This window comes from Microcaecilia unicolor, chromosome 3, assembly GCF_901765095.1.
Source record: "Microcaecilia unicolor chromosome 3, aMicUni1.1, whole genome shotgun sequence".
Taxonomy (NCBI): Eukaryota; Metazoa; Chordata; class Amphibia; order Gymnophiona; family Siphonopidae; genus Microcaecilia; species Microcaecilia unicolor.
Genome location: NC_044033.1, coordinates 526740033 through 526759638, shown reverse-complemented (window position 1 = coordinate 526759638; position 19606 = coordinate 526740033). Strand labels below are relative to the sequence as shown.

Below are 19606 nucleotides of genomic sequence, written 5' to 3'. Positions count from 1 at the left end.
TCTTCCATACTGAATCAGTTGTTGGATTTTGTGAATACTAATCATGTCTTGGATGACCGTCAACATGGATTTAGGAGAAAACACAGTACAGGATCATTTCTGCTATCTACAGCGAATGCTATTCAGTTGTGGCTCAATAGGAATGTCGCTATTTTCTTATACTTGATCATCACAGCTGCTTTTAATACGTGAATCTTGACATTCTGTTGCAGAACCTTCTAGTCACTGGAATAGGAGAAGCTGTCTTTAAGTGGTTCCAATCTTATTTCTATGGCAGGTCTCAGAGGTTTATAGTTGAAAATTCATCAAATGGGTTTTCACCCAGTATTCACTGAAGTACACCAGGGGTCAACTTTGTTGTTTTGTTTAATATCTACATGGTTCCCCCGTGTACTTTGTTGCGTGAACTTATCATTTATAAGCTGAAGATGTTATCTTTTTTCTCCCTTATAAAGGTAACCTGGATGTGGTATTTTAAAGATGTACGACTGATTATTCGAAGAATTCAAGGTTGGATGATGGCTGCCATTTGGAGAAACAGGGCCTCCGAGAGCAAGAATAACTTTTGTCTTCACCTGGGAGTTGATTTATCAAGAAGGAACTTTGTGGATAAACAGGTCTTCTTTGGCAGTGTGTGGACAATTTTTCCCTGATGAGAGGCTTTATTTAAACTTTTAACCTTTAGGTGGCTTTGTACCCATCATTTCTACACATTTGGACATTTTGTTCATCAGCTTAAATGGAGTTTTTTCCCGACCAGTTGTTTGACCTCAGCACGAGATTGGCATTTGGTTGTTGAGTATGCTGAGCAGAGTTTCTTCCGAGGTATTTTTTTTCTCCACTTATTTCGTTTAATTTATATTGTTTCTAGCCACTTAGAAGCTGCAATTGAACTGGAGTTTTTGAGTTATGTTTAAATCTTTTTTATTGAGAACAGCAACAATTGTACATGTTATACAATGAAAGGTATCCAACCAAATATCAATGTGTTACTTCAAATCAGCTTGTTAACATTTTACTGTTTGCCCCCCCCCCTCCTCTTCCCAACCCCTCTCCCCCCCCCCTTCTCCCCTCAAGCTATGAACAGATCCAACTTCAAACCGTGCTACGCTCCGTAGGATATATCGTTCAAGGTATTGATGGAGTTTTTGAGTTATTTAGCAGCTGAGTTCCTATTGCTGGTATGTTTTGTGACTTCCAAGATGAGTTGTCACTGTACTCTTGAAGTAATTTTGGTAGGCCAGCCACTCCTGGGAAGATTCACCAATATTCCAAGTCTTCTCCGTTTCAATAATGGCTCTCACACTGGTTCGGTGGAGTCTCTGAGAGTTAGAATTGATTTGAAACTCTTTCCAGATTGATATATTTCAACAATGTTTTCTCATCTCTTCTGGAATTTGATCATGGTGTGAAACAATGTTGTGAAACTTTGTGGTGACTACTTCACCATAGTAAGGTTCAATATATAGTGAGGTTTAGACTCAACAGGGATGGCTGCAATCAAGCAAGGCTATATTCAATCAGCTGAATCTAATTGCCAATTAAATTGGTCAATTGGCTGAGTAATTCAAAGGCAGTTACTTTTTCAAATGGGTGATATGGGTGTTGGGATAACTTTGTTCCTTACATAAATAATACAATAGTTTTTTTTTAATTATTATTACGTGTTTACTCAGTTTCCCTTTGTCTAATACTACATTTTGTTTAAAGATCAGAAATCATTCACTGTAACATACATGCAATAAGGGAAATCAGGATGGGGGTAAATACTTTTCCACATCACTATAACTAAAAACATTTTGGTCACTTTCTTCTGAACTGCTTCAAGTCTTTTTATATCTTTAGAAAAATATGGCCTCCAAAACTGAACACAGTACTCCAGGGCCTTATCACCTTCTCCCTTCTGCTGGTTATGCCTCTCTCTCTCTCTATGCAGCATAGCATCCTTCTGGCTTTGTCTACCATCTTGGGGAGCAGGCTGTTCTTGCCATCGCTCCTCTGGCTGAGAGGGAGAGAAAGAGGAGCTCCAACATGCATATGAAATCTGCTGCTGAAATTTTAGAGACCTGGAACGGCACAAGCTCCACCAAGCCTGAGAACAGAAACATTGCCTTCACAGACTTCCCCAAATGACTAAAAGGGACAATAAAAGCTTCAGTTACTGAAGTTTTGATGTAAAATAGCCTAAAAGGGCTGCCAATTTCACCAAAACAATGGAATAGAATCAAGGAATTACCCCCACAAATGTTTTTTCCCCCCCATGCGAACCCTACATGTCCCACACCAATCTGGGGAACCAGAATGAATTGCAAGCCAGTTCCTGTAATGTTACTGTATACAGTATAAACAAGGGAAAAGATAAATGGTATATATATATATATATAGTATAATGTACCAACTGGCTTAAAATGGCTGACACTCCCACATGCGGAAACATGATCAAACACAAGTACCAAGCACGTACTTGACTGTGAAGGAGTCAGCTAATCTCCACAGTTTGCCTCGCTGCAGCTCTGATCGAAAACAAGAGTTGCAAAAGAGCCACGCTCTACACACAGTGACACAGAAGGCCATCTGGAATGCGGCCCAGTCCACGTCTCTTGTTGCCACTGGCCGCAGCAACCACAACAGAGAACTGCACCCTCACAGAGCTGTTGCTACAAATTATGATGCCCTTCCTCTTTCAGCCATGGCAGAAAATGCTGTTCCGGTGGCTAAAAATCACAAATAAAATCGCTAGTTGCTGCTACTCTTCCCCAACAGCCACACTGGAGCTACTTCCCTTGTGCAGCTCTCCTGCAGGGCAACAGAGCACGGTAAGTTGCCACTGGTGAACCAGAACCTAGCTACCTCCTCCACAGAAAGGCAGTGTATATAGTCCCATGCCCTTTCCCTTGTTCTTTGTCACACCCTTGAATGCCAGCTAAAAAAAATTATAATAAAAAGTTAAGTGATCTTATGAAATCCTCCTCAAACTTAAAGAGAGGGGAGGGAGCAAGGAGACGATAAGTGGGTGGAGAGAGGCCAACTTCTACTCACCCCTGCTGGAAGTTGCCCTGTGGGACCCACTGCAAGCCACAGCCTCAACAAGCCAAGACTCTGATGAGGCTTAAAGCCCCTGATCCTTCTTGGCTTGGCAAAGATATGTAGAACAATCCCTGAAAGTTCCTCCGGCCAAGGACGTGACCAAAGGGTACAAGTTATTTACTGTGATCCTGGGAGTCAGGCCCATTGAAATGACTTCATCCTGCTGCACCAGTACATCTGCACCATGTGCTGGAGGAAGTGAAATACAAGCAAGTTCCAGGGCTGCACCACCCCTTACTCTGGTAATGATGATCACCAAAATGTCAGTATTCTTTGCCTCTTTCTTGCTGGTTGTGGAGCATAACCCACTTTTCTTAACTAGCCGGGAAGACAAGTAAATTAATATTTCACTACCATTCACAAACTAAATCATTCCTTAATCTTCATCCTCCCAAGTGCAAGGGTTTGAAATACAAACCAATGCATGCATCTACCTTTTCCTATACGAGCACGCAGCTATGGAACGTGCTGCCACGTAACCTGAAAACGGTCTATGAATTGACTAATTTCCGCAAACTATTGAAAACCTCTCTCTTCGACAAGATATATCACAAAGATCAACATGTGCAACTGTATAACCTTTAAAACTTCCAGAACTGTCTTATAATGTCTTTTGCTTTAACACTATCATGTATTTCACCACCATGTAACACAAAACCCTCTGTAAACCAAATGTATATTCACTTCTATTTCCATTATCCATGATGAATTGTAAGCCACATTGAGCCTGCAAAGAGGTGGGATAATGTGGGATACAAATGCAATAAATAAACAAATAAAATAGTACTCACATGGTCCAACGGGCTGAGGCGTGTAACAGAGACTGGTCTTGAGTCAGATGATTCAAAACTGCAGCCATGGAGGCTGTAAAACAAAAAATATATATATTTATTTTTGAAACTAGTCGAATAGAGTGGCAGGTTGTATGCTGTGTTACTAAGCAGGCAGGTGCCCTTGGCCTGGATTGGCCGCTGTCGTGGACAAGATGCTGGGCTCGATGGACCCTTGGTCTTTTCCCAGTATGGCATTACTTATGTACTTATGACTGATAGTGCAACGGGAAGAGAGGCCTGATCATTTAGGGCATGAGGTTTATTTTACCTCTGTAAACTACTTAATTATCCAGAACACTTGACGAAGACAAACAGAATATAATTACATCATATTAAGAATTCAAAATTTTATGATGTAGTAACTGATTAATCTTTGTAATCTTCTTGAAGTCCCATTTTTGGGTGAAGCCAATAGAGAACTATAGCAGAAAATAAAACGAATCGTCAAGAAAAGAAACCCAATGGAATCAATGCACTAACGTGTGCTTCTATTGACCAATAACACATGCAAACACAGTGTATCGCTGACTGCCCATGTTAACATGCAAACAAGGTAAATGGCAACGTACACCCATACTTTATTTACTCAGATGGTATCACAAATTGCGCTTCTATATGGTGTAGTTACAATTTTTTTGCATTAATGCATCTGTGAAGCAGGTTGTGTACATATATTTCCATTGAATTCAGTTAATATTGTCCATCTTATTACCTAACTAGAGGGCATTTCATGTTAAAACTACTACAGATTAATTAATGCATGTTACGTGATGTTAAAAGATATAAATCTAGATCACATAAATTAACATTTTATCACACTTTAGCACACTGACCCCTATAAACCAGAGAGGAGGTAGTAGGGTAGTGGGACAAGGTGGGATCTGGGCAGAACATGGGTGGGAGGAAGTATGGCTAGCTGCGACAGCTAGCACACGGGTTGTTACTCTGCACTAGCCGTCAGGAATGCCAAGGTACCGCCACCTCAAGAGGAGGCGTAAGTGTAGCTATATTACTGGCAGTCTGGTAGTACAGAGTAGCGTCAACCACGGTGCATCAGTGCAGACACCCACACTTCCAATCTCCCTCCTGACACCCACAAAGCACACTTCCAATCTCTGACCCTCCCCATCACCCACAAAGCACACTTCTAATCCCTGATCCCCTTCCCAACGTCTCAATATTACAATTTAGAGGCAACTCTCCACTTTCCAAAGGCTTTCTGTACCCCTCCTTCATAATCTGCCTCCCTCCCTCCCTCCCAAGAAGCAACCCTACTCCCGACAACCTGATCCTCCCCTCAACCCCAGATCCCACCCCGATAGTCCAGGGTTAGCCAGGTGGCAGCGGAGCCTCTCTGCTGCCATCTGGGACTACGCCATAAGATGACCACCAAGGACGTCAGTGGTCAAACCTCACATAAAAATGCAAAACTCTGAAAATGTGGACAAATAAAACCCTTCAGTACAAAAATACCTTTCAACCAACCATAAGCTGGACCGGCATTTATCAATCACAGGTCAGACAAGATTAATGGAGAAAGATCCTTCAGAAAAGATAGCTCAATTGGCTAGTCACAAAAGAGGGATTATGATATGAGGTATAACACACCTGTAGAATATAGGTTTTTGAATTTTTAGTTTTCTGAATTTCTGATATTTTATACTCTGACAAAATACACACAAATTTGGATTCTCCTCCAGGACATCCCATAGTTCCTAAATGAAATGTCCATAACCCATTATTAAAATGGAGTTGTGAAAATCCACTGCTTATTCCTAGGATAAAATCTGTTTTACTCTTTTGGTATATTGCCAGGTAACTGTGACTGGATTGGACACAGTGGGAAACAGGATACTGGGCTTGAAGGACCTTCAGTCTCTCCCAGTATGGTGATGCTTATGTTCTTAAATATTTCACCACAGGGCTCTTTTCAGAAAGAACTTGTAAATACATAGACCATTCTTTACAACCCTTGTTGGTAAACATTCATTCTTAAAGGACTCAGCACATTTGGGGGAGAAACTGCAGACCCCGGATGGTTTGCAATCGCTCTCCGTAGTAGGAACGCTGGATGTATATTTGTTATGTATTAGTATTTGCTGCCCGTCTCGTCTTCCGCCAGGGTCGCTTTACTCATACTACCCCTCTCCTCAAGACCCTTCACTGGCTCCCTATCCGTTTTCGCATCCTGTTCAAACTTCTTCTACTAACCTATAAATGTATTCACTGCTGCTCCCCAGTATCTCTCCACACTCGTCCTTCCCTACACCCCTTCCCGTGCACTCCGCTCCATGGATAAATCCTTCTTATCTGTTCCCTTCTCCACTACTGCCAACTCCAGACTTCGCGCCTTCTGTCTCGCTGCACCCTACGCCTGGAATAAACTTCCTGAGCCCCTACGTCTTGCCCCATCCTTGGCCACCTTTAAATCTAGACTGAAAGCCCACCTCTTTAACATTGCTTTTGACTCGTAACCACTTGTAACCACTCGCCTCCACCTACCCTCCTCTCTTCCTTCCCGTTCACATTAATTGATTTGATTTGCTTACTTTATTTCTTGTCTATTAGATTGTAAGCTCCTTGAGCAGGGACTGTCTTTCTTCTATGTTTGTGCAGCGCTGCGTACGCCTTGTAGAGCTATAGAAATGCTACATAGTAGTAGTAGTAGTAGTATTCCTCAGAGGGAAGCATTCTGAGTGCTAGCACAGATGTTAGACTATATCCTTGGACACCAATAGGTTGCAACTAAATTTTTGTTAAAGTTCACAAAAACAGCTATGAAGAACTATTTTCTATTTAATCAGCAGTTTTTTTTTTCAGAACAATCTCGTAACTTGTGCTCCCACAATTACTAATTTTGCAGAAACCTGGCTATATATGTTGGGGTTTTCTCAACGTGCAGTTTGATGGTGGCGATTCACTGATATTTTTATAGCATGGAAAGATACAGCAACACAATTTTTTTGATGGTAGGATGGTATGCATTCAAATAATCAACCTTCAAAAAAATTGTGCTGCTATATCTTTCCATGCTATAAAAATATCAGTGAATCGCCACCATCAAACTGCACGTTGACTATGCTTATGAGACTTGAATTACATTTTTGGATGTTTTAAATTACTTATCAGCAGGGTTTGTTGACCATATTGTATAACATATTGTGACTGCAATACTTAGATCTGACAGCATGCTCCCCTGACATCTGAAGACCAGCATTCTTTTCTCTCAGTTTTTAAGTTGCCATAGAATGTGCTATTCAGATGATGAATATTGCAAGACATCTACCGAATTAAGTAAAATATTGACATGTAGGAGTTATCTTATCCTAAGAACACAGTGAAGTGGGCAGCACAAAGAGCTTTTTTTAACCAAAGGAATGTTTTGCTCTCATACACAGCATGGCAACAAGATCAAGCTTGTTTGACTTTCGTCACAAAATACAATACAAGCTCCAAGCGCTTGGCAAAGATGATAAAGTGGCATTTGAAGATTGTGTCTGTGAATCCATGTCTGAGATGTACGACGTATTTGCTTATAAAAGGAATTGAAGCCTGAAACGACACATTATGTCAGGCTGACAAATGGATCAAGCCTAGAAATATGCCTTTGGCAGCAAGAGGCCACGGGAGATGTGGTCACTGTTCAACACGGCCCCCTTTATGGTAGATTCTGACAATTAAGTAAATCTAGACAAAGGCCGTATTTACAAAAATCAACTTTACTACTACTTGTCAATCCAGGAATGTAAATTACTTACTGTAGTATCTGCAAGGAATGAAATATATTAGCAAGACTTCTGGCACTGGTCGACCACACTATAGAAAAGAACTATGTGTCTGCGAGTTTTCGGTGTGTGATTCTGACATAAATACCAGGTTCCCACCAGGAGGGCAATATGCAAAACTACAGCATTGTAGACAAAAAAGCATTTTTATTCTGAACACTGGAATCTTTGGCTTTAAGTCATATAATACAATGAAATGCATTTTATTAAAAAAAAAAAATAGAAGAAAGGTGCGGAAGATCTCAGAAGTTATTAGTAGATAGAAGTTGAAATGTCCGTATTTATTTATTTATGTATAGCATTTATACCCCGCTCTTTCCCGCTTGATAGCAGCCTCAGTGCGGCTTACAAGCTATGGTACAAAGTATCACAGAGATACCAGCGGGGCTGGTGTTTGGGTGGTGGGGCTAGTTCTGGGCAAGACTTCTACGGTCTGTGTCCTGAAAATGGCAGATACAAATCAAGGTAAGGTATACACAAGAAGTAGCACATGTGAGTTTATCTTGTTGGGCAGACTAGATGGACCGTGCAGGTCTTTTTCTGCCGTCATCTACTATGCTACTACCCTGTTTCCCCGAAAATAAGACATCCCCTGAAAATAAGACCTAGTAGAGGTTTTGCTGAGTTGCTAAATATAAGGCCTCCCCCGAAAGTAAGACCTAGCAAAGTTTTTGTTTGGAAGCATGCCCACAGAACAGAACACCAGAGCATGTAGCTGTGATTCTTTTTAGCCCGCCGCTGTTGTCCCCTACCTTCACCATCCGTTGCAGAGCAGCTGCATACAGGACATGAAGACCAACACCTGCCGCCAACCCCGATGTTCCCTTCCGTGGCCATCACTTGTAAATGTGCAGGCAAGGCATCAAGAGGCCCGTCGCCTGCCGCCATCCCCGTTGTCCCCTACCACCAGATGTAGAACTGCACACAGTATGCCGTTATCCCGTCGCCTGTTGCCATACCGTACGCTGTCCCTGCTGTGTGAGTCTGCTGTGATGAGCTCCCCCTGGTGGCCGGAAGCTTAAATACCGTCCCTGCTGTACAAGTGGTCCAGGAAGTGCTGTTACGATGATGTTCCAGAAGACGATGACATGACTGTCATTGAATAAATCTTGCTTTGTGTTCATAAATATCGGGATCGATAAATGTACCATAGATTGTTGTACATGGAAATAATGGTAGTAACAAGAAATTCTTGATAGGATTCACAGTTTGTCTGGTTATGCTGGTTTGTGATGACAACTACTGTACAGTATATAATAAATGTTCTTTTTTTTTTTTTGTTCAACAATAAATGTGAATTCTTCTTCATGGAAAAATAAGACATCCCCTGAAAATATGACCTAGCGCATCTTTGGGAGCAAAAATTAATATAAGACACTGTCTTATTTTCGGGGAAACAGGGTATGTTAAAGTACGATACAAGTATCAAGAGATGGTTCAAGTTAAAAGAGTTAAAACAATGGGGAGAGATGTAGGGGAGAGGATTGAAGTATGAGTAGTGCTGTTGGTGTGTGGAGTTAGGTTCGAGAATTAGGTTGGGTTGTTTGGGTAAGCTTGTTTGAAGAGGTAAGTCTTCAGCAGCTTTCGGAAGGGTAGGTGTTCATTGGTTGTTCGGATGTGTCGTGGTATTGTGTTCCAGAGTTGGCTGCCTATCACGGAGAAGTTGGAAGCATAGTAGGTTTTGTATTTGAGGCCTTTGCATGACGTTCTGCTTTGCGATTGGAGTGCTTTCCCACAGCCATTTTGTAGCTAGCTGCCTCAATAAACTGAATGAACTCTCCTGATGCAGCAGTTTGGCAAAAGAGGGGCCCCTGTCAGGAAGTCAAGTGAAAATCCCAAGACATACAGAAAACAGTTAAGTAACAGTTAGTGTATATCAAGTAAAAGCAGGGCTGGTCTTAGGAAGGAGACGGAGGCGGTCGCACAGGGCCTCGCGCTTCCAGGGGTCCCAAGGTAGCCTCCCAGTCCCTGCTTCAGCCGTCATTGCCATCTCCTGTTTCCAATCTAACCACCTTGGTCAGCTCTCTCCTACTCCCTTTCGGCTCCCTGCAGTACTGCCTTCTTCAATCCGGGCTGCCAGCAGCGTCAGTGAAGTCAACACACTGCCTCCGGCAGCCCAGAAGCTCTCTCTCTCTGCTGCAATTCTCACATATGGGTGAAATCATTTGACAGAGCCTGTACAGCAAGTTTCTTCCAGCACTTTCCAGAATGTTTAAGAAAGCCTCATGCGCATATGCATTATGATAGTCTTTATTATTCTCCATTTCTTTCCTAATAATTCCCAACACTGTAGTTGCTTTCTTGGCTGCTGACGATGAAACCTGGGTAGTGACTCCTAATATGGAACGTTGCACCATGTAGCTACAGCTTGGGTTATTACTCTGTGCTATGTGTATCACTTTGCATTTCCTCACACTAAATTTGGATGCCCAGTCTTCCAGTCTTGTAAGGTCTTCTTCCAATTTCTCACAATCCTCTTATGATTTAACAACTTTGAATAATGTATGTCATCAGCAAATTTAATCACCTTAATCATGAATCCTGTTCTCAGATCATTACTAAATATATTAGTTTTCCTGGCCGCCGTTGGAGATATTCTATTCAGTGCTGGGCCCTATCCTGAATATCCTTTTTTTTTTTTGGCGGGGGGGGGGGGGGGGGGGGTAAGCTGGTTAAGGCAATATTCAGCCCATAACCACATAGGCCAAACCACTTAAAGACAGGACTGCTATTTATGCGGCACGATTTACACAGTTTACTTATGTGATAAGGGGCTGAACATCAGCACTTAACCCAACTCCACCTCTGAGATGCCCACGAGCTACTTGGTTTTGAATTTGACACTAACCGGTCATTTTTAGTGGAAATAACCAGTTAAATGCCAGAGAAAATGACAGGCCTGTTTTTTTATCTTTTAACCAGTTCTCAGTTCATAATAGGCCATTCCCTCCTATCTTATGTCTTTTTAATTTCCTCAGGCGTCTCTCAAGAGAAACAGTCATATGCTTTCTGAAAATCTAGATACACAATATCAACCTTTAGCCACATTTGGCAGGGTGGTGATGCAAGACTTCCCTCGGCTAAATCAATATTGGATTTTGTCTCATTAATATTTAATTTATTTATTGCATTTGTATCCCACATTTTCCCACCTTTTTGCAGGCTCAATGTGGCTTACATTATGCCGTAATGGCGATCGCCATTTCCGGAATGAGAAATACAAAGTATTGTTACATTAAAGTTCATAAATGTTTAGGTAAATCATAAAATAAGTTGGATGAACAATTCATGCCTTACATGTTCACTAATTTTGTTCTTTATAATAGTCCCTACCATTTTGCCTGGCAGATGTCAACCTCATCAGTCTAGTTTACCAGGTCACTTCTGGGACCCTTTTTGAAAATTGACATATTGGCCAACCTCTTTCAGGTACCAAGATTGATTTTAAAGACAGATTACAAATTGCTAAGAATAGATCTGCAATTTCATTTTTTAGTTGTCAGTACTCTTGAGTGTATACCATCTGGTCCAGGTGATTTTCTACTCTTTATTTTGTCAGTTCACCCTATTACATCTTCCTGGTTAACAGATTTGTTTCAGTTCTTCTGACTTATCGCCATTAAATACCATTTCTGGCATGGGTTATCACCCTCATATTTATTTGCTGCATTTGTACCCCACATTTTCCCACCTATTTGCAGGCTCAATGTGACTTACATAGTACCGTGAGGTGTTAGCCACCTCCAGTGATGAAACAAATGCAGAGTGATGTTGTTACAGAACATTAGAGAATCAAGAGAAGAGTGATATATTGTTCATTGCAGGTTATGGTTTCGTTGTGTTGCTGAGTTCAGTTACTTAAGCTGGATCAGTAGGGTATGCCTTTTCGAACAGATCTGTCTTTAGTGATTTCCGGAAGTTGAGGTGATCCTGCGTTATCTTTATGGCTTTCGGTAATGCGTTTCATAGTTGCGTGCTTATATAGGAGAAGCTGGATCCGTAAATTGATTTGTACTTGAGTCCTTTGCAGCTAGGGTGGTGAAGATTTAGGTATGTTCTTGATGTTCTAATTGTGTTTCTGGTTGGTAGGTCTATGAGATCAGCCATATAACTCGGGGCATCGCCATAGATAATCTTGTGGACCAGGGTGCAGATTTTGAAAGTAATACGTTCTTTGATTGGGAGCCAATGCAGTTTTTCTCGTAGGGGTTTGGCGCTGTCGAATCGAGATTTACCAAATATAAGCCTATAGCTGCTGTGTTTTGAGCAGTCATATCTTCTTCTATGAAGACTGAAGCAAATAATTTTGTCTGTCCTCTATGGCCTTGTCCTCCCTGAGTGCCCCTTTGACCCCTCATAACAACATAGTAGCCATACTGGGTCAGACCAAAGGTCCATCTAGCACAGTATCCCATTTCCAATTGTGACTAAGTCCAGGTCACAACTCCTTGGCGGAGATTTTTCTTTACCTAATTCACAGTTCTTTCAATGGTTACAAATGCACTTTCTACTCAAAAAGTGCAACCTTAATATTACAGACACCCCACACACTCCAGAGCTACTCAATATTTGCTCGCAGTTACATGCTACTGGCCATACAGTGGAACCATGCGATTCTTTCCTCTACTATCCTCCCATCCCATCCATGTCCATCAATTCTCCTCTACCCTGCCCTCCCCTCCCCCCCTCGATGTCTTGCGATTCTCTCCTCCACATCCCTCCTGACGTCAGCTCGCCTCCAGCGTTCCCTTCCCTCTCACTGTTCCGCCCTCTGACGTTATTACATCTTGATGCGAGGGCGGGACAGTGAGGGGGAAGGGAATGCTGGAGGCTGGCTGACGTCAGATGTTACGAACCCAGGCAGCCAGATGTTACGAACCCAGGCAGCCAGACATGTAACATTGGAGGTGCAAATTATTATATAGGATATTCCACCTTTATCCAAAGTGGGTAAAAGCAACATATACAAATTAAAACAACAAATAAACACAAATACTACACAGCAATAAAGTCAACAGAGCACAGGAAAATCAAGACAGTTCATTAGCTTGGCTTAAAAAGATAACATTTAATATTTGATATGCTATCGACTCATATTTCTTTATAACAAGATTATACTGCTTGTTCTATTATGAAAAACTGCAATACATAAATAAAAGATAACATTTAAGCATTGACTTGAACGATGAAACAGTCTGTTGTGACTTCAATGCTGAAGGCAGTTTTTGTTCCACTCTGAAAGGCTGACCACAGAAAAAGTACCACTTTTAGTAATGCTCAAACGCAAATGTCTTAAATTTGGCAGAACATGTGTGCAGGTACTAGCTGACAGCACCCTTGATGGCATACATTACTCAAATAAAAAGAAGAATCACGATACAATCCCAAGTGTACCAACAGTAACAATTTCCCACGCTGGGTAAAGTGGGGTTGGGTCCTAAATTTATTCACTGGATTGTTAGTTTATATACTGACCCCTGAGCTGTGGATTAAGATCACAGATGACATCACAGTTATGATCCCAGTTTTTTTTTTTCAAGCTTGATGCAAACAGATATTATTAAAAAATGCCTTAGGGTCTTGGATGTCTAATATAAATTAAAACTGAACACAGACAAAACTAAGTTTCTTTTATACAATAATAAACCAGATCCACAGAATGATCATTTTTTAATTGATCAAACTATGTTTTATCTCCAGTGATTAAAATCTTCCACCCATTTTTATCATTCCCACCTTAGTAATTCCCTTATCCCTTATTTGTCCTGTTTGTCTGTCCTAGTTAGATTGTAAGCTCTGTCGAGCAGGGACTGTCTCTTCATGTTCAAGTGTACAGCGCTGCGTACGTCTAGTAGCGCTACAGAAATGATAATTAGTAGTAGTAGTATATTTAGATCAAATGCTATCGAGCCACAAATTAATGCCCTGATAACAAGTTCATTTTTTTTTCTGTGAGAAACTTAAGGCAAATTAGGAAGTACTTTGAATTAAGGGCATTTTAGAAATCATTACTACTTTCAAAACTGGATTATTGCAATCTTAGTTACCCGGGTTTTACAAACAAGCTTTACAAAAACTGCAAACTACACAAAATACCATAGTCAGGTTAATTTTCTCTCTAAATAGGTTTGATAGGATCTCTCAATATTATGGTAAGCTTCATTGGTTGCCTATTGAGAGGAGAATCATGTTTAAATTCCCTTGTATTTATATAGAGTTTTAAATGGCGGTTGTCCTGGATATATGGAGTGGAGGAGTGGCCTAGTGGTTAGGATGGTGGACTTTGGTCCTGGGGAACTGAGTTCGATTTCCACTTCAGGCACAGGCAGCTCCTTGTGACTCTGGGCAAGTCACTTAACCCTCCATTGCCCCATGTAAGCCGCATTGAGCCTGCCATGAGTGGGAAAGCGCAGGGTACAAATGTAACAAAAATAAAATAGATACTATTGGAGATTCTACATGGAATTTTGCTATTATTGGGGATTCTACATGGAATGTTGCTACTATTGGAGATTCTGCATGGAATGTTGCTACTATTGGAGATTCTGCATGGAATGTTGCTACTATTGGAGATTCTACATGGAATGTTGCTACTATTGGAGATTCTACATGGAATGTTGCTATTCCACAAGCAACATTCCATGTAGAAGGCTGCGCAGGCTTCTGTTTCTGTGAGTCTGACGTCCTGCATGTACGTGCAGGACGTCAGACTCACAGAAGCAGAAGCCTGCGCGGCCACATTGGTGATCTGCAAGGGCTGATGTTGCTAGTGGAATAGCAACATTCCATGTAGAATCTCAAATAGTAGCAACAGTGGAGGAGTGGCCTAGTGGTTAGGGTAGTGGACTCTGGTCCTGGGGAACTGGGTTCGATTCCCACTGCAGCTCCTTGTGACTCTGGGCAAGTCACTTAACCCTCCATTGCCCCATGTAAGCCGCATTGAGTCTGCCATGAGTGGGAAAGCGTGGGGTACAAATGTAACAAAAATATGCTTTTTACATTTTCAATTTTCTAACATGAATAGGATAGGAGATAGGGGGAATCACCTCTCTCTTTTCCTTCAGTAAAAGAAGGGAGGGGGGAAAGAATAAATTTCATGGAAGTTTTTTGGCATTTCAGGCTCCTAACTTTTTTTAAAGGGACTCGCTTTGTGTGCTGAATACTCAACTTATCTTCTACGAAAAATGTAAAAACTCTTATTTAAAAGTATCTTCAAAGTTAGTTTTGTTGTATTATGTTTTTATATGGGTTTTTTCTGAGAGGAGTGGCCTAGTGGTTAGGGTGGTGGACTTTGGTCCTGAGGAACTGAGTTCGATTCCCACTTCAGGCACAGGCAGCTCCTTGTGACTCTGGGCAAGTCACTTAACCCTCCATTGCCCCATGTAAGCCGCGTTGAGCCTGCCATGGGAGTGGGAAAGCGCAGGGTACAAATGTAACAAAAATAAAATAGATACTATTGGAGATTCTACATGGAATGTTGCTACTATTGGAGATACAGTTGTTACTATTGGAGATTCTACATGGAATGTTGCTACTCTTTGAGATTCTACACGGAATGTTGCTACTATTGGAGATTCTACATGGAATTTTGCTATTATTGGGGATTCTACATGGAATGTTGCTACTATTGGAGATACAGTTGTTACTATTGGAGATTCTACATGGAATGTTGCTACTCTTTGAGATTCTACACGGAATGTTGCTACTATTGGAGATTCTACATGGAATTTTGCTATTATTGGGGATTCTACATGGAATGTTGCTACTATTGGGAGATTCTACATGGAATGTTGCTATTATTGGGGATTCTACATGGAATGTTGCTACTATTGGACATTCTACATTGAATGTTGCTACTCTTTGAGATTCTACATGGAATGTTGCTGTTATTGGGGATTCTACATGGAATGTTGCTACTATTGGAGATTCTACATGGAATGTTGCTACTACTGGAGATTCTACATGGAATGTTGCTACTACTGGAGATTCTACATGGAATGTTGCTATTCCACTAGTAACATTCCATGTAGAAGCCTGCGCGGCCACATTGGTGATCTGCAAGGGCCGACTTCTACATGGAATGTTGCTAGTGGAGTAGCAACATTCCATGTAGAATCTCAAATAGTAGCAACAGTGGAGGAGTGGCCTAGTGGTTAGGGTAGTGGACTCTGGTCCTGGGGAACTGGGTTCGATTCCCACTGCAGCTCCTTGTGACTCTGGGCAAGTCACTTAACCCTCCATTGCCCCATGTAAGCCGCATTGAGCCTGCCATGAGTGGGAAAGCACGGGGTATAAATGTAACAAAAAAATTTTTAAAAATAAATAAATAAAAAAATATTTTTGATTATGAATGTAATTCCCAAGTGATTATCTTGGTATCTTTGTTTCTAATTGTAAATTGCTTAGACCCTTGCAGTACTAGCAGTATATAAAGAACTCATAATAATAATATTCAAAATATTTTCTGTTAGAAAGAGGGACTCACCAGGGGTGTCCTCTCTCCCCTTTGTTTGCTCTCGTCATGAAATCTCCCTAATGCGCAGCACATTAGGGACAACCCAGATAGTAAAGGTCGCAATACTGGGGGAAGAGTACAAGAACTCCATGTTCGCTGATGATGATCTTCTTACAGTATCGAATCCGCTTGTCTCTATTCCTAGTCTACTACGGGAGATAAGGGAGTTTGGGGAAGTGTCAGGATCTAGATCAATTTAGATTTATTTGTTACATTTGTATCCCACATTTTCCCACCTTTTTGCAGGCTCAATGTGGCTTACATAGTTTTATTATGACAGTAACATTACAGGATAACAGATACAATTAGTGATGTGTGGAACTTGTGAAGGGGAAGAGGGAAGTGATAAGGGGTAGGTATAAATGTTAGACTTTCATAGCTGAGTGGGATGATGATCTTAGATAGTACATCTATGGGTTATCTTTGTAGGCCTTGTTGAAGAAATAAGTCTTTAGAGATTTGCGGAAGTTATTTGTTTCGTCCATTGATTTCAGGTCTGTCGGTAGTGAGTTCCATAACTGTGTGCTCATGTATGAGAAGGAAGTGGCATGCATCAGCTTGTATTTTAGTCCTTTACAACTGGGGAAGTGCAAGTTGAGAAATTTGCGGGATGTTCTTTTGGCATTTCTTAGAGGTAGGTCCACAAGGTTTAGCATGTAGATTGGGGCGTCTGCGTGAAGGATTTTGTGTACAATCGTGCAGATCTTGAACGCGATGCATTCCTTGAGTGGGAGCCAGTGAAGTTTCTCTCTTAGGGGTTTTGCACTTTCATATTTAGTTTTTCCAAAAATCAGTCTGGCGGCAGTATTCTGGGCTGTTTGGAGCTTCTTGATGGTCTGTTCTTTGCAGCCGGCGTACAATGCGTTACAGTAGTCCAGATGGCTTATTACCATTGACTGTACCAGGGTACGGAAGAAATGTCTCAGGAAGAAAGGTTTTACTCTTCTGAGTTTCCTGGGGAACTGAGTTCGATTCCCACTGCAGCTCCTTGCGACTCTGGGCAAGTCATTTAACCCTTCATTGCCCCTGGTACAAAATAAGTACCTGAATATATGTAAACCGCTTTGAATGTAGTTGCAAAAACCTCAGAAAGGCGGTATATCAAGTCCCATTTCCCTTTACATAGTACCGTAATGGCGTTAGCCAGTTCCGGTATGAAAAAATATAAGGTGATATTGTGATAGAATGAGGTTCATGAATGATAAATACATTGGGGGAACTTAGAGAGGGAGAGGAAGAGATAGGATATGTCCATTACGGTCTTTGGTTACGTTATGTCGCAGGAATCCAGGTTTTTTTATGTTGGGTCGGTGGGGTATGCTTTTCCGATCAGGTCTGTTTTTAGTGCTCAATGTGAACCTCACTGACACAGAACTTGCCCAGATGAAACTGAATTTTCCTTTTAAATGGGTCAAATACTATTTAAAGTATCTGGGGATTATGATCCCATCTCAGGTGGAGAAGGAGGTAAATGGGGCCAATTAGTTGGAGTGCTGGTATAAAGGCTCCTTATCCTGGTTGGGTACAATTGGGGTGGTAAAGATGAATATCTTGCCTATATTACCGTGTTTATTCCAGGACCCTCCATTCCCTATAGCAAAACAAGAGCATTGGCAACAAAATATCTCCAAATATATATATATATATTTTAGGGGGATAGGGGGAGTAAGCCTCCTAGGATTGACCTGAATATACTCCAGAGGCATAAAATTAGAGGGGAGGGCTAGGAACACCTGACTTGACAGCGTACTATGAAGCTGCACAAATCACACATCTTTGGGTTTGGCAAGAGGGGTCTGAGGATAAGCATTATGTACAGTTGGAACAAAGTCCACTCAGGCAGGGACTGTACGTTGAGGTACTTACTGTGAGCAATGCATGAGCTGTATCTGTCACAGGAGATAGCAAACCTCCCATACAATTGCTGGCATTTCCTAGTGGATTCCTGTCAGCGAGATGAATGCCCCTGCATAAGTTTGTTTAAACTGGGTTGTTCCTGATGAAGCCCAGAAGCGGGTGAAACGATATGGGCCCCATTGAACACAATTAAGCAGTTGGAATGAAGGGTGAGTAAGCCAGCTGAGAAAAGCTAAGTTATTTTATGCTATAGCTGTGCGTTTGGAAATATTTGATTCTCAGTGATAATGTTTGCACTATGAGAAAGTTTTGATTGTAAGCATGTGAGATTAATTTCCTTACCCAATGAAAGAGATCAGACCACGGACACCAAAATCTTACATAGATAACGGGTCTTGTTGGTCAGACCTTGGTCAATACCTTGGTTTCTGAGGGTAATCTTCATGCTTTCAAGTATTGTATGCCTTTTTATGACCTTTTGGGATTGAATTTGGCTGTTGTTCAGTTGTTTTGTACTAGTTTACCTATCTTTGATCAACAGCTCAACAGCTCATACTGTTACTTATTTGTTAAGTGAAACCAGAGCTCAGCAGACTTCTACGGTCTACACCCTGATCGTGACTGAATAGATAGTGATGGGCTGAAGTGTAAATTTTAAGGGGTTTCGACGTTAGCTTCAGAGTACAAAAACAATGCTGGGCAGACTTTTACGGTTTGTGCCGAGAAAGGCAAGGACAAATCAAACTCGGGTATAAAGTTATCACATACCATGTAAAATGAGTTTATCTTGTTGGGCAGACTGGATGGACCATACAGGTCTTTATCTGCCGTCATTTACTATGTTACTCTTTGGGGTTCTACATGGAATGTTGCTGGTAATTGGGATTCCGGAATTTTGTAACTCTTTAGGATTCCAGAATCTTCAGAACTTTTAGTACAAGAACAGTGCTGGGCAGACTTCTATGGTCTACGCCCTGATCGTGACTGAATAGATAGGGATGGGCTGAAGTGTACATTTTAAGGGGCTTCGACATTAGCTTCAGAACTTTTAGTACAAGAAGAGTGATGGGCAGAATTCTACGGTATGTGCCCTGAGAACTGCAAGGACAAATCAAACTCAGGTAAACATATAAAGTTATCACATACCATGTAAAATGAGTTTACCTTGTTGTGCAGACTGGATGGACGTAACGGGTCTTTATCTGACGTCATTTACTATGTTACTTTTTAAAGCCATTAGGGCCTTTTATTTTTTCTGGCTCATATCACTAAAACGTAAGCCACAATGAAATCAAATGACTTGATTTTGAACATGTAGCCAATCAGGGGCACCCAAGGACCTCAACGGAGGTGTGTAAACTCAAAAAAATAAAAAACTTAAAACCAACTTAAAGTGCTACCAGGGAGCCTCATCACAGTAACAGGATTCAAAGAAAAGAAAAAAAAAAACATAGCAAAAGCCAAAAAAAAAAAAAAAAAAACCTCAAAAAAAATAAGCAGTCCATCGAAACAGCTCTGCAGAAAGAGAA

The 19606-nt window shown here is 41.2% G+C and overlaps 1 protein-coding gene across 2 annotated transcripts in view; it reads right to left on the bottom strand.

Annotated features, from left to right (window-relative positions):
* ARMC2 (armadillo repeat containing 2) overlaps positions 1–19606 on the bottom strand; it is a 179302-nt gene that overhangs the window by 135538 nt on the left and 24158 nt on the right. For both annotated transcript variants that reach the window (XM_030199186.1, XM_030199187.1), the window contains exon 3: positions 3879–3951. In XM_030199186.1, the coding sequence (XP_030055046.1) occupies positions 3879–3951 (73 nt within the window). The remainder of the gene's footprint in view (positions 1–3878; positions 3952–19606) is intronic.